The 15,717-nt window shown below is 37.9% G+C and overlaps 1 protein-coding gene across 2 annotated transcripts in view; it reads left to right on the top strand.

Moving 5' to 3' along the window:
• The window catches only part of LOC112051802 (protein phosphatase 1 regulatory subunit 16A), a 57,698-nt gene that overhangs the window by 18,811 nt on the left and 23,170 nt on the right, over positions 1 to 15,717 (top strand). For both annotated transcript variants that reach the window (XM_024090605.2, XM_024090597.2), the window contains exons 3-8: positions 4,650 to 4,801; positions 8,442 to 8,890; positions 10,839 to 10,964; positions 11,260 to 11,335; positions 12,490 to 12,631; positions 13,547 to 13,664. In XM_024090605.2, coding sequence (XP_023946373.1) covers positions 4,650 to 4,801; positions 8,442 to 8,890; positions 10,839 to 10,964; positions 11,260 to 11,335; positions 12,490 to 12,631; positions 13,547 to 13,664 — 1,063 coding nt within the window. The remainder of the gene's footprint in view (positions 1 to 4,649; positions 4,802 to 8,441; positions 8,891 to 10,838; positions 10,965 to 11,259; positions 11,336 to 12,489; positions 12,632 to 13,546; positions 13,665 to 15,717) is intronic.

The raw sequence follows: 15,717 nt of genomic DNA, 5'->3' as shown, positions 1-15,717 counted from the left end.
AACTTTTTTATTTTTTTTATTTTTTACAAGTTAGCCCTTAACTACAACCTCACCTAATGATAAGTGATGATGCAATCTAAGATGGAAGCTGGCCGAAAAAACTGCCTCGTTATGAGAACGATATTTCTAACTTCGCCGCTATTGGTCGACATTTGTCTTTTCCTCGTCTCGAGATATTATGTCGAACTTCGTATCATAGACCTACTGGTTAAAAAAACTATTATTTATTTCTGATCAAAGCTTTTTTTACTATTACATAACAACACTCGTGGCCCTTACCCGAGTCGATGTGTCAATTGGTTTTCAATTGGCACAATGTCAGTTTGAACACCTACACAAACTAATTGTGCCTACATTTAGCAATGCGTAGATAGAGGAAGAAATAGACAAGTGATTGGCGTGCCGTTATCAGTCAAAGATGTTCGAAGTTGTTCTCATTTTAAGGATGCTATTTATTTGTCTATTTACTTCTGTCTACGTACAAATACGCACGAGTTGACATTGTAGACCCAACATAAACATCGATACTTTATAAGGCCGCCAAAAGCATTTACGACGAGGATGGCTTAAAAGTCTCTATATTAGAGGGGATTTGGAGCTTAGACCCACCTCGGTGCTCCAATGTGGAACAGATATCGATAACTTACGTTCTCTGTACTGCACAGGGTATAACACTTCCATGTTAGGCACTTGGAATTGGCGGGTGGCGTGCACTTCATACATGCATTAAATCACTACATACGCTAACAAATTATTTGGTAATGCTTATCCAGTGCGCATTATCCCAGTATGGTTACATTATCTTATTGGTGCATACCCTGATCTATAATCTTATGCACGCCCCTGCAGGTCACCCACACGTAGCAACTTATTTCCGTGGTAAGTTGTTAATGTGTCGATATTAAAAAGACTTACTTTGCGCATCACTATAAAAGCGTATTTGTCGCTAAAAACTAAATCACGAAGATCACGTCTCAAGACTATTTAATTACAGACAGACGTAGGAGATCTCCGGACCGCACCACAGTACTGTTAAAGGTAATAATAGTGTACGATTGTGAAAAGCGGTATACCTTTTTTTTATTGTGACATTCATTTTACATTTAGTGCATATTGTAGTGTTGTAAGTGCTCCAGATTTGTCGATGTGTCTTTCACTAATGGAACGCTAGGTTATCAGCAAATAACATAGGCTATAGTTTATCACCGTATTCCCAAGGGAAACTGAGGCGACGGCGGCGCCCGCCAGTCTATAATTTAGACAACCAAAAGTTAAGTAATTGGAGAAAATGTGTTACGGGCGATAATTTTTAGGGTTCCATATTTATTTAACATGACGAGGGCTGTCAGCTTCTTCCAAAGATTAGATACTTAAAAAATAAAGCATTAAAAACACTGGGAAGTGTAGTTTTTATGTTTATTACTTTATTGCTAGTGTCTTACAGTATAGTCCGGGAGCCAGTGATAGATATATACGACAAAGCTCCAAGCTCCTCTCAAGCGGTAATCAGTAAAATACATCAGAAAATAGTACCACAAAGCCTCGTGAACGTCAGCTAGGACTCGTTGGGGGTTGAAGGTATTATGATACTATTCTCTGATGTGTCTCACCAGTTATCTTTCGAGAGGAAATAATTAACCAAATTTTCACCTGGCTCCTGGACTATTAGTGTCGAAAGTAATGTCTATACGAATCGTTTAAGGAAACGCATCTGCAGTATTCACATGTGCAGCCTAATATAACTTGGTAAACCATCATCTACATAACAGATTATCAAAAATCACATTCGTTAAGAATTCGTCTTGGTCTATGCACCGCCGATCAATACACCCGACAATCCAACGCGTAGGATTATAATCCCAATCATTTTGTCGAGGTCCGTAGCGCAGTGGTATGCGCGATGGATTTCCAAGACGGAGGTCCTGGGTTCGATCACCGGCTGGGCCGATTGAGGTTTTCTTAATTGGTCCAGGTCTAGCTGGTGGGAGGCTTCGGTCGTGGCTAATAACCACCCTACCGACAACCGACAAAGACGTGCTTCTAAGCGATTTACCCTTCCGGTACGATGTCGTATAGAAATCGAGAGAGGTGTGGATTTTCATCCTCCTCCTAACAAGTTAGCCTTATTCCATCTTAAATTGTATCATCACGTACCAACAGGTGAGATTGTAGTCAAGGGCTAACTTGTGAAAAAAAAATATCATTAGGGGTTGAAATTCAGCGTTTAATAAATTAATAATAATAATTGTTCCATTCTATTCTATACTTTTCTACTGATCAAAACGCCTTTTTTCTACGATAACTGAAATTAACGCATTTTTTTGTCGACCAACGGTGAATATGTAATTCATGAAGCAAACTAATACTTTTCATACTCACTGTTGTCGATAATATCGGTTCACAATCTGTCTCCGCACTACTCAACCGACATTGAATGTCGAATATGGTCGAATTGTGCAAAACGGTGAAATATCATTGTGACACTAATGTTACACTTGTGCGTATAGTGTTGTAACTGCTCCAGATTTGTCGATACACAAGATTTAGCGACACAGTCGGTACCTACGCGTATATCCTGGACACATTGGCTCACATATGTTTCTCGACCCGACCGGTTTGGTCCGCTATGGCATGTAGGATCACGGAACTACATTTAGTTAGATACCGCACAATATCCATCCAAGCGTGACAAAAATGTTTGCGCACTACACCTATTTGCCACGGTTCTTTATATAGTGACTATGCATTTTCGCATTATTTTAATTTTTAAAAGATGTTCGGTTTTTCATGATCCTTTAGCGACGAGTCGGATCCACTGTAGGCCGGGGTAATATAAAAAAATTCAACATGTTTTACCTTTTCATTAGCCAAGCGTCTCACGACGGCTTATTTTTTTTTATAATATCGATTATATTTTATCCTTAATGACGCGTAGCGATTGAGATGATTATTGTAATTCTGTACTCTTTTATTAGCACTAAATAACTAGTGTGATGTCATCGTAGGTAACAAAACAGGTACCTACAATTTAGAGTTTGAGCCTTAGGTTCCTTAATGGGACCTTAGCAGCGTCACAGGTGGTTACATGGTAGGATTATCATACTATTGAATGAACAAGTGGCGTCTAGCTAAATATAAGTCTATGGTGCACGTTATTTTAAAAGCACTGACACGTAACATAATGAATGCAATTTTAATGACACTCTCCTTGTATCGGGTTCAAATTTATGTGCACTATAAACTGGATCAAGTTTGTTTATTACATACTAGCGGACGCCCGCTACTCCGTTTGCGTGAAATTCCGTTTTTTTACAAAACTCGCGAAAACTATGGATTTTTCAGGGATAAAAAGTAACTTATATCACATGCGGATAGCGTCGTGGGCGCTCACTTAATTAATAAAAAAAAATATTTATTTATAGAATTAGAATATTACAAGACTAAATAAAGTATGTATCAGCTGACGAAACTGAATCCCACACTGCTATATTTATAAAAGTAGTTTCCACCATATACAGAGGTTGCATGCACTCCCACGCCGAATCGGAATCATAAATTTTCTTATCAGAAAAGGATGACCCATATAACTCTTATATTTTATACTAGCGGACCCCTCCACCTACGTCCGCGTGAAAGCTCGCAGGAACCATGGATTTTTGTTTTATTTTCAAATGAAAATTACATTAAAATCGGTTCAGCTGTTAGCCTATATTCATAACGCTAATTACCAATAGGAGCGGAACTAGAACTGTTGAAAAATATTACTTTTGGAGAGTTTCGTGAACGGTCAAGGCTACGCAAATATCGTGTATAGCAGACGTCTCGCGGATTTACCCGCGTATTTCTCGTTCCCGAGAGAATACGTGTATAAATATAGCCTATGACATTCACAAATTAAGTGGCTTTCTGATGATAAAACAATTTCCAAAACAGGTTCAGTAGATTATCCCCTACAAAACACTAACTGTACCTCAATGTAGATAGGCTTCGGGAATATAGAACGGAATTGTTCCCCATTAAAAGTTCTAAAAAAACCATGTAGACTCACTGTAACCTTAGGGGCGTTCAGATTTAGACGTAGGCATCCGCTAAGAAACGATATTCGAAATAACATACATACAGCCGAAAGTAGAAAGAACCTCCTCCTTTTTGGAAGTCGTTTAAAAATTCACCCCTCACATTTCAGGTGCACTCTTGTACCCCGTATCATTAAAATTTAAAAAACACAAGGAATTTATTAAAGTGAATAAATGTAACTAAATAAAAAAATAAAGAAATAAATAAAATGAAAACCCAAGTTTTTGAGTTATATCAAGATGGCGTCCATAGAGCAACTATGACATGACAGTTGACAGCAAACGTCAAATCGATTAATGCATTGAAAACGCCATCTATCCGCTATTAATACCCTTATTAATGTTGCATTTCTTGGGAGATAATAAATATTATTTCTAAAGAATTAAAGTAAATTCGTAGATTTGTATAATCAAAAATAGTTAAAAATAATATCTTCTTTTATTTTCGCCATAGTACAATGACTGAACCTGGGCTCCATACAATTTTGGACCATCTCCTTTGTTAAGGTTTTCTACGCAGACGAATCGCAGGCATTCGCTACTCTTTATATAAAAGCGAATTATCCATTACAGACGCCGCATGCAGCAACTAAAGCTATGGCAGCAGAGGGAGAAGGAGTGGGCGCGCACGAGGGCGAAGAGAGAGAAGAGCAACAAGCGCGGCATTTACTTCAACGATAGCGTCATGCTGCTTGAAGCCGCCGCCAGGAATGACATCGACGAAGGTGCGTTTTGTATATAGTAATGGGGATGATGACTAGGTTTGAATATATTGATTTTTATGATACATTCGGGTAAATAAGGTCAACGTTGACTAATTTATACATTAAAAACAAAAATTGACTGTATATTTGCAAAATAAATAAGATCATAAAATTTCAAAATCTATTAATTTTTTTTATCTTAATTAGATGAAAATTCATACAGTTTTAGCTTCCTTACATTAAATGTAACATTTATTAATAAATGAACTATAAACATAAACGCACATGAAACAAAGATATTAGTAATTTTGTTTGACCGCATATACAAATCTAACGATCATTACACGACAATTAACGTCATTAGTTCGTACCATTTTGTATGGGGCGTTTTTCAAGGATCCGCGGCAGCGCCGCAAATCTGACCCTTTAAATCCCTGTAGCTCCGAAAGTAATGATCGCAGATACCCTGTTACTTTGACAAAATTGCTTTACTATTAGCATACTTTTAATTTATATACAATTTAAAAAACTGTCATCATCCCCATTGTAAGGTCCCTTGTCCTTAATGTAATAGCAGTAAGTCACCGTCTCACCACTACACTATAATGCCAGCGAGCAATGGCCAGCAGCACACGTCTGCCTCCTCTCGATGCCAGAGACAGACTGCCCGCTCTCTCCCACTACCGGTGTGTATATACACAAACACTACAGTATTTACTAGCCGACGACCGGGACTTCGTCCGACTGGAAGTTAAGATACGGGTGGCATGTTACCTCTTTATCATTCATCATCATCATTCACAGTCACTGCTGGACATAGGCCTCTTGCATGGACTGGAAAGACAACGGTCTCGAGTCGCCACTGGAAATACTGCTATCTGTTTCATTGCGTTGGGACGACTGAGATGGGACTGGGACAACTCCGCGGCCATTGGACGATATTTTATCAATTACTCTTTATTTGGTCGCATGTTAGCGCCACAATGGAAAAACAGGGCATGCAAGAAGTACGTCCTACGAAGTTACTACAGCTATACCTAGTGTTTTTCAGATAGCATGGGTACGGGACACAGGGTATGGGACAGTTCGTTTCACTCTTGAAAGTTTGAGGCGATTCAATCACAAGTACGTATTACGAACGTCATAAGGCAACTGTCACCGTACCCATGCTATCTGTAAAACACTTTAGCAGTGCCGATTTAAAGTATACCTATTGATGCCCTGTGTGCCTCCCCCCTCCCCCATACTTAGGTGAATTACAAATAAATAATTTTAAAAAATGTTACTTATTAATTTAAAACTCGCGAGTGTTGAAATTGCTTTAACTTTCGTCAGCTAGCTTTTTTTTTTGTTTTCGGATTGACTCTGGTGCCCACTTAGATGTTGTGCCCTAGCAATTGCCTAAATAGCTTATAGGCTAATTCAGGACTGAGAGCCAGGCAGGTCTGAGACGTAGGTTGGTAGATTATAGCTTGGCTAATTATTATTTATGAATTTGTTCTTAACACTCCCGTTAGACTGCGCCGGGGGACGTGTAGCGATGAATGAAAAACCCACAACTGATGCACCTCACTTGCCCGCACGCACGATTTCACACCCGCGCAGTCTTTCCCCCCGTCGCCCGCATATCATGGGAGTCTCATCAACAACCATGCCTGAGTCCAATAGTTCAATTTGCGACAATTCATAAAAATAGCCACAACTTACAATAGTACCGTACTGTGATTGTTTCAATGTTATATTTATTGAGAGCCGTGACCTCATAGCGGCGATACATTTCGATTTACATACTAAATGTATCGGCTAAACATAGCAAAAAATTAACTGCACGTACCACGCCTTCTATAACAAATAATTTGCTATTTAAATAACAAAAGATAATGTCGAACATAAACTATAGTATGATGACAAAATTATGTAAAAATATTATAATTTTCCAGCGCTTGCTTTTATTAAACTTAATGTAATCGTCGCGTATCTAATAAATAACCATAACATTATTGGTCATTATTTAGTTACTCATGACAAAATGTATTTACTTGAAAACTGAGTAAATTATAGTGACATGAATACACGTGATAGCCCAGTGGATATGACCTCTGCCTCCGATTCCGGAGGGTGTGGGTTCGAATCCGGTCCGGGCATGTACCTCCAACTTTTCAGTTGTGTGCATTTTAAGAAATAAAATATCACGTGTTTCAAACGGTGAAGGAAAACATCATGAGGAAACCTGTATACCAGAGAATCTCTCTGCCAATCCGCATTGGGCCAGCGTGGTGGACTATTGGTCTAACCCCTCTCATTCTGAGAGGAGACTCGAGCTCAGCAGTGAGTATGGGTTGATAACGTAACGTAACGAAAACTGAGTAGAAATTTTATAAGTTTTAAAAGTTTTATAAAAACGAACAGCAATAAACGGTTCAGCTATAGAAATATTTATGAAATCAAAATAAATTGTATGTACCCGTCCAAGTATACAACTAAATCAGTGTCGTCAACAGTTACTTATAAAGATCTAGAGATCCTAATTAGGTACTTAGTTGTTAAGTTGATGTAAAACTTCAATGCTTAAAAAATGTAAATGTGTATTGTCTATTCTACGTTTCCATAAAATCAGCATTTAAAATCTACGAAGCTCCTATAAAAATATATTGAAAATGTGCAAAACATTATTTTTTGCATATCATCATCATTATATCAGCCGATGGATGTCCACTGCAGGTTTATACTTATCTATACTAATATTATAAAGCTGAAGAGTTTGTTTGTTTGATTGAACGCGCTAATCGCAGGAACTACTGGTCCGATTTGAAAAATTCTTTCTGTTTTATATAGCCTATTTATCAAGGAAGGCTATATGCTATATATTAACCCTGTATTCCTGCGGGAACGGGAACCACGCGGCTAAAACCGCGCGGCGTCAGCTGGTACTTGTATAAAATTATATACTTTTTCAAATAGAAAAAAGTTATGTAGTTACGTTGTATGAATTTTGTTTTATTAGTAAAAGCAATTTAGTTCTTAACAAAAAAGATAAGTCGTAAATAGCTTAATTGGTATCATTTGCATAATAAATCTCGCAGTGTGAGATTAGTGCAAAGATTATGTTTATAGCTTTGCCCATACATGGGTGATGTCATTGGTTGTGCTATACTAAAGCCTTAGGTGTCACGGCTACGAGTATGTTTAACATGTTTATTTATTTTGCAAGATTTCCTTTTTAATCAATGCAAAACATTTGTGCATTTACAAATGTTTTTGATAAGTTGACCCAGTCTAGGAACAAACAAAAAGCTCAATTAATAATTTTATATAGAAACTTCGTTACCGTGACATTCAGTTTTTCATGAATCCCGCGGCAAGCATGGATTTTTTCGGGATTTAAATCTCAATCAAATCGCTTTAGTAGTTGCGGCATTAAAGAGTACCAAACATCCAAACAAACAACCATACAAACAACCATACAAACTTGCGCGTTTATAATATTAGAAGGAAGGATAGGAAGAAAGGGTTGTCACTTTGCAATTGTTAAAAGGTACAATACAAAAGGACTAAGTCGGCTAGTTAGGTATATTTGTATTGTTTTTAATCTCTGGCAGCGGACTACAACTTGTTGTTCCTGAATAAATAAAATTTGACTTTGACTTTGTGTTCATTTCAGTTCGAAGACTGTTAGCGCGCGGAGTTACACCAGACGCGACAAACGAGGATGGCCTAACAGCGCTCCACCAATGCTGCATAGACAACAACGAGGCGATGATGCGACTCCTCCTAGACCACGGGGCCAATGTCAACGCTGAAGACAGCGAGAAGTGGACGCCTCTCCACGCGGCAGCTACCTGTGGGAACCTCAACCTAGTGCGAGTGTTAATCCAACGCGGAGCCAACCTCCTCGCTGTTAACGGCGATGGGAACATGCCATACGATATATGCGAGGAGGAAAGAACGCTGGACGCTATAGAGAGCGAAATGGCGGCGCGAGGCGTCACGCAGGGGTTGATAGACGAAACGCGTGCGGCTACCGAAATGCAGATGCTGATGGATGTGGCGGAGTTGGTGAAGCAGGGGATGGATTTGGACGAGCCGAGGGATAACCAGGGTGCGACACTGGTGAGTGGTTTAGTCTTTACACAAGTTTCTTTGTGAGTGCATCATTTGCCTTATAGTTAGCTATTTCGGTAAGAAGAGTAAGATTTTAAATTTGAGGATATAAAGAAAATCATCTTAGACCAAGCGGCGAAAGTAAATGCTGGATACGTCAAGAAGAAGACGCTTATTAAAGTGTCTAATAATAAGCGGATAACTAAGGTGCGACACTGGTTTGGTTTTGTTTTAATTATTCCATTGGTTCTGTAGTTAGCTAATCCGGTTACTGAGTGAGGTTCAGAGTTTAACGCCATAATTGGGACCATGTTAGGCCAAAAGAATCTCAATGTAATATGAATTTGGATCCAACATGGAGTGAATTTACTCGTTGTTAATGGCGACGGAAACATGTCATACAATATATTCGTAATGCGAAGAGTAGAAAACGTTGAACTGCCTATGCAGTCTTATAGCTGTGTAGGCTACGAATACTGAGATCCAGAGTTAGATACCATGGTAGGGCTTATCGTAAGCAAAAACACGAACATATATGCAGTATACGGATATATGACAATGAAGCAATGATGCAACTTTTTGACCACAGCGCTAACGTAAACGAAAAAGACGAAAAAAGTAAACATTAGGGGAAAAGGCAGTGACTCGTGGGCACCTCAATTTAATAAGTTATATTTATAAAAGCTAATTTTCTCGCTGTTAATGGCGATTGATGTTGTCCTGAAAATAGCTAAAATTACATCTTGCGTTCAATTATAGGCAATACACAAAACACACTTAAAATGAATAGAGGAGCCAAGTCACAATCACCTAGACATAACTATAGATGTTAATAGAAAACTAAAACAAATGAAAACTATTTGTGTAGTATGACTTCATTGGATCATTTAGCATATTATTATTATGTATTATCTATTGCCATCTCAGGCAATTAGTGTAGTCCATTAGTTTCGCGATGTTCAACTGATACGAGTACAATATCGAGTTACCGGCAATTACACCACAATCGGCGACAAGATAAAGTGGTTCAATTGATGGTCAAGAAATTGTGACATGCTCCTTTTGCGTATTTAATATGCTAATGTACATACACAGAACTAAGAAGAGCAAGTTTAAATCGCATTTTCCAAACTAATAAACCGATTATTATGCGGTTTTATTGTTTGATAGATGGCGAGATCGAGATGGTACTTAGCCAATTCCTAAACTTACCTAAATTCACACAATTGTTTTGTAAAATCAATCATAAATGTGACCGCGCCAATTTGGAAATTGTGCAATACTTTATACATCTGCATCAGTAATGCATCAAGCATCAGTAATGTCAGCTCGTGTTAAATTGAAATTCGAAAAATAATCGGAATGGTTAAAAGCGCTGTCTTAGCTGTATTTGAAAATGGAAAGTCAGAAACTTCTAAACACAAAAAAGATCCATTAATCTTTCCAATATTTACTTAAGCAACTGTGATCTGCAATATCTGCTTTCAAGATGTGCCCAAGAAGAATACTTCGTATTCTGTAATCAGCGCATAGAACCAAGCATTAGTATTAAAACAACTAAAGATCTTAAAGAGACTGACCACCACCTGTCTTTAGAGGATCCTCGAGTACTTCGGTCACATTGTCAGGAGAGAAGGAGATAACTTGGAGAAACTAGTAAACACTGACAAAATTGAAGAATACGTTGGTTAGACCAAATCCGCGCCACTCGAAACTAAGGTACACAAGGCTCTGCAAGTTGCAAAAAGTATCATAAAGCGATATGGCCAAGAATCAAGTTAGTGTTAGGGGTCACGATCCTCTTTATTGAGGAATACTGCGCAAGGAGAAGTTGGCTCATATAGTGATAAATTTTCGATAATGTTTAGTTCAATTCCGTCCCATTTCTTTAACATTCAACACTTTTTATTCATGATTAGATGACACGATGATAGTCTAATGTGTATTTTTGTTTCAGTTACACGTAGCGGCCGCAAACGGGTACATAAAAGTAGTGGAGTTTCTCTTAGAGCACCGCGCCTCTACAGACGTCGTGGACCACGACATGTGGCAGCCGGTCCACGCGGCCGCTTGCTGGGGCCATGTGAGTAGAGCATATATTGTACAGTTCTCTTAAAGCACCGCGCCTCCACCGACGTCGTGGACCACGACATGTAGCAACTGGTTGTCGGCTAGTCAAATATAAAAGATGTAAACTAATAAAATATTATCATATTATTTTAATGGCCTCCTACGGGACCACATTTCTCTTTAGAAAAACGAATTTGACTCAAAAGATCCAAATCACGTAGTGAACTCCCCCATAGTGAACCAGATACCTGTTATTAACGTGTACCTCTGTTACTCATTACTAATAGAATAATGTCTTTTTGTTGCAGTTAGAAGTATTGGAATTATTAGTGCAATATGGTGCTGATCTCAATGTAAGGAATAAACACGATGAAACGCCAGCAGGTACTTTTAACTATATTAAAAAAAATTAGTAAAAAAATACAACCGACTTCAAAATGTTTTAACTAAACTAAAAAGCGAAAAACAACAACGTGCTACCTTCTCAGTTTGCTCAGTGCGATCAGATTAAAGGCAGTACCAAGGTAGTGCTGTGTTAATTAAATCCGAATGACAGTCACAACACATCTAGATGTAAAGATCTCATCAATACAAATCAATCAAGCCCAAACATAAGGTAGCTACCGTAAATCTTTGACGAGTTCCCTTAACTGTCCCTCGTCTCCATCACCAGACCCCTAACGACAGACACAGCACACCTAGATCATCAAGCCCAAACACAAAGTTGCTACTGTAAACCGTTGAGCAGTTCCCTTAATTGTCCCTCGTCTCCATCACCAGACCCCTATGGCAGTCACAACCTATCTATACGTAAAATTCTCATCAATACAAATTAATTAAGTCCATACACAAGGTAACTGTTGTAAATCGATGAGAAGTTCCCTAGTCTATGCTTCGGTTCCATCAACAGATTGACACCAGACCTTCATTGAATTGTAGTGCTTTAAAATACTTAATGAAAACATTAACAAACGCACTAGTTGTCCCTATAATATTCGAAAGTTTCCTTCGATTTCTCCAGGATCCCATCATCAAATATTGACATGATTACTATGGGACCAACTGGAAAGCATACCCTCTCAAACGAAAAAAGAATTTTTCAAATCGGTTCAGGTGTCTTCGAGTAATCGGTGAACATACATAAAAAAAAGATTCCGACGAATTGATAACCTCCTCCTTTTTTGAAGTCGGTTAATAAAATGAATAGTTTTGTAGTGTACGTTCAATGTATTAAACACAATTGTTATAATTTTGTTATATATTTATACCATTTGCCGTAGAGACCATTGGCCCATGGAGTCGCAGTGCCAAAAAATTTTACCGAATTATTTCACCGCGACTCCTCGACTGGTAACAGAAGGGATGGCTCATTTTTTGCGCAAAGGCTGTCCATCGCGGAAATACAACCAGTATTCTTGCCACCATTCACGTGGGCATGATTTGTATAGTTATTAGGATAACTTAGCTTAAGTTCCTTATTGCATTCTTTCTTATTTTGTTAGTATATATACAGTTCCTATGATTGTTTGTGTGCACAGATATATGCGAGGAGGGCGAGATGCGCGGGCGCATCTTGCGGCTGGCGGTGGAGCAGGAGGAGGTGCGGCGCCGCGCGGCCAACGCGGCCGGCGAGCGTCTGCGCGCCGCCAGGAGGTCGTCCTCTACGGCCTCCACCAGCAGGTAACTGTGACACGTGTGCGCTTATACGGGGTGATGAAAGTATACTAATTAATGGATAAAACGTGGGGAGATACACTACGTAATTATCTAAAACTAAGTTATTGCGCTTATACAGGGTGATAGGGGTTTACTAGTTAATGGTTAAAACGTGGGCAGATACACTACGTAATTATCTAAAACTAAGTTATTGCGCTTATACAGGGTGATAGGGGTATACTAGTTAATGGATAAAAGTAGGGAGATACACTACGTAATTATCTAAAACTAAGTTATAGTTCTTTTTCGAATTTTTAATTAAATTGATTTTTATCTTGAATCAGTTTTTTTTAACGTTTGTAGCTTATCAAGATGTAGTTTTTGTTCAATATTGTGGATTAAATTACTTTTTTTTTTGAGTCTTAATAATGTTAGTTAATAAAATACAAAATATAACACTACTAGCTGACACCGCGCGGTTTTACCCGCGCGGTTCCCGTTCCGGTGGAAATACGGCGATAATATATAGCCTTCCTTGATAAATGGGCTATCTAACACTGAAAGAATTTTTCAAATCGGACCAGTAGTTCCTGAGATTAGCGCGTTCAATCAAACAAATAAACAAACAAACTCTGCAGCTTTATAATATTAGTATAGATTAACAATTGACAAAAAAAATATTATGTTATATATTACTAGCCCACGAGCACCATGGTTTTTTCCGAACAAAAAGTAGCCTATATGTCGCTCAATAGCCACCTCCATCTTCCAGTAAAAATTTCCATTAAAATCGGTTTTAAAAATTTGCCCTGACAAATAGACAGACAAAATTTTTATGTTAATAACTAAGCACTTGAGAAAACATTTTTTTGAATTATCATTTTGAAATCACAGACAGGTCCTTCAATTTTATTTATATAAATATTGATTTGCGTTTAGGGTACGCTCGGTGCGGCGCACGTCGCTACGCGAGAAGCAGTTAGCTGCGAAGGCGGACGCGCGGGGCGAGGCGCGTCTGCGGGAGACCTTCGACTCCGCTGTAGATGACGAGTATCAGGTTAGTATATTTGGACTGATAACATCTTTTAAAAACGAGTGTGTTTCAGACCAAAAGACTGAATTAAAACTTTGTTAAAATAACTTTAAATAGTTTAAAAAACTAAAAACGCACGCACTAAAATTATAAATATTGGATTTAAGTCACGTGACTATTTTTCCGTATTCCTGACATGGGTGGAATTCAAACAGCCAGTCCGCCATCTTGGGGAGGCCGCCATATTGGATTTGTAATGAGGTTTCTTAGCTAGTCATGTATTGTCATCAGAACTCAGAGCGTGTGCAAAATTTCATCCTAATCGAAGTGGGTTAAATTAAGATTCCAAGATTTTCTTACATATGTATAGTTATAAGTGAAAGTAATATAAAGCGTGTAAAAATAAAATAAACTTAAAAAATAGTAGCGCTTTGTAGTGCCATCTCTCGTGTCGGACTTGCTCTATTTCACAAGCTCCTAGCTTCCTACTAGTTAGTTTACAATTATGCCAATAAATTACTAAATGGATTCGGCGCTGAGTTTACTTGTCTTACTACTTGTTGTGTGTGTTATAGTTAAGCAGTTTTACAACAGATGGCGCTTGTTGATTAAATTTTTTGTGACACGTTCACCAACGTACCGCCGAAGTCCAGCGTGCATAAAGAAGTTTTATTTTAAAAATAATAAAAATAAATAATAAAAAAATAAACCGTGCATTCCTAAGTTTTACAAGATATAAAACTTAAATGACTACAGATTAATAATTGTCAATTTTAGGTACCTATTTTCGGGTAAAAGTCTTGTGCATCATTCCCCACTTCGCTCTTACGTTAGGCAGCCTCGTCCAAGTGTGACCTCAGATTAATTATATAGGGACCTGCCTCGCTAGACGTTACCCCACTGTCAAAGTGTAAGACCAATGATCTAACACGTTTATAAAATCTGTTTCTGTATTATGTAAAGTTTTACTGTTGTAATCGTTTTCGTCGTGTAAACAAATTAAACATACCGGTTTGTGTAATTGAATGGCATCAACAAATTCTAGTTTACTAAATAAATAATTAACTTTTCATTTGTAAGTAATTCTAACTTAATATTATATCAAATTTGTAATAAAAATAATATTTAAAAATAATCGATTCTTCAGCCGGAACAGCAAAACATTGGTCAACCAATAGAATATTCTGCGTAACGAGACTTTTTTAGTCTGTGTAAAAGTAACACATGTATTGCGAATCTAAATTGTTGTGTGTAGTGTAAGGACACAAAATATATTTATTGATGTTAAATATTTTCGATGTGTGAGTTTACCTCATACCCGCCTCAATAAACGACAGACAAGTTTGTTGGTGATTTTGGGTGTGATGCATATCCATAGTTAATTACTCTATGGCTGCCATCTCTCCAGAGAGCGTGCGGTCTTTCTTTTTCTTTACAGAACCCTAAAAGTAGTAGTGGGGACGAGGATATTCTAAAAGGTGTTAATCATCACTTCTCAGTCTTGAGTACCTTAACCGTGGATATATTTTATTTTGGCTTATGTTGTATCAGTATTTATGATTGAACTTCTTACCAATTTTCTTGGCAAAAACTAGCCGTGTCGTGAGTCATTCCGACCACTGTCATATCTATCAGTTGACTAGCTGACGCCGCGCGGTTTCTCCCGCGTGGTTCCCGTTCCCGTAGAAATACGGGGATAATATATAGCCTTACTCGATAAATGGGCTATATACACTGATAATTTTTCCTAGTTTATAGTTCCTGAGATTAGCGCGTTCAAACAAACTCTTCAGCTTTATATTATTAGTATAGATTAATTTATAAAGGACATGTCCTAGATGGCGAATCGTACCATAGAAGAATAGGCTGACAATATTTCAACGTTCCTAAAATGAGGCATATCTGGCTCTTGCAGGTTCTCGGTCCAGATAATCTTATGTTATAGATGTGATCTTAATCTGTTCACTAGATTGCAACGCTGCAGATTTCTCAACTACATTACATTACTCTTAGGCTTTAATTTAAGCAACCTCGCTCTATTAATAATCTTGTAATAAGATTTTTTTTACTATTACAC

Source organism: Bicyclus anynana, chromosome 15 (genome assembly GCF_947172395.1).
Source record: "Bicyclus anynana chromosome 15, ilBicAnyn1.1, whole genome shotgun sequence".
NCBI lineage: Eukaryota > Metazoa > Arthropoda > Insecta > Lepidoptera > Nymphalidae > Bicyclus > Bicyclus anynana.
This window is presented reverse-complemented; position numbering and strand designations above follow the sequence as displayed.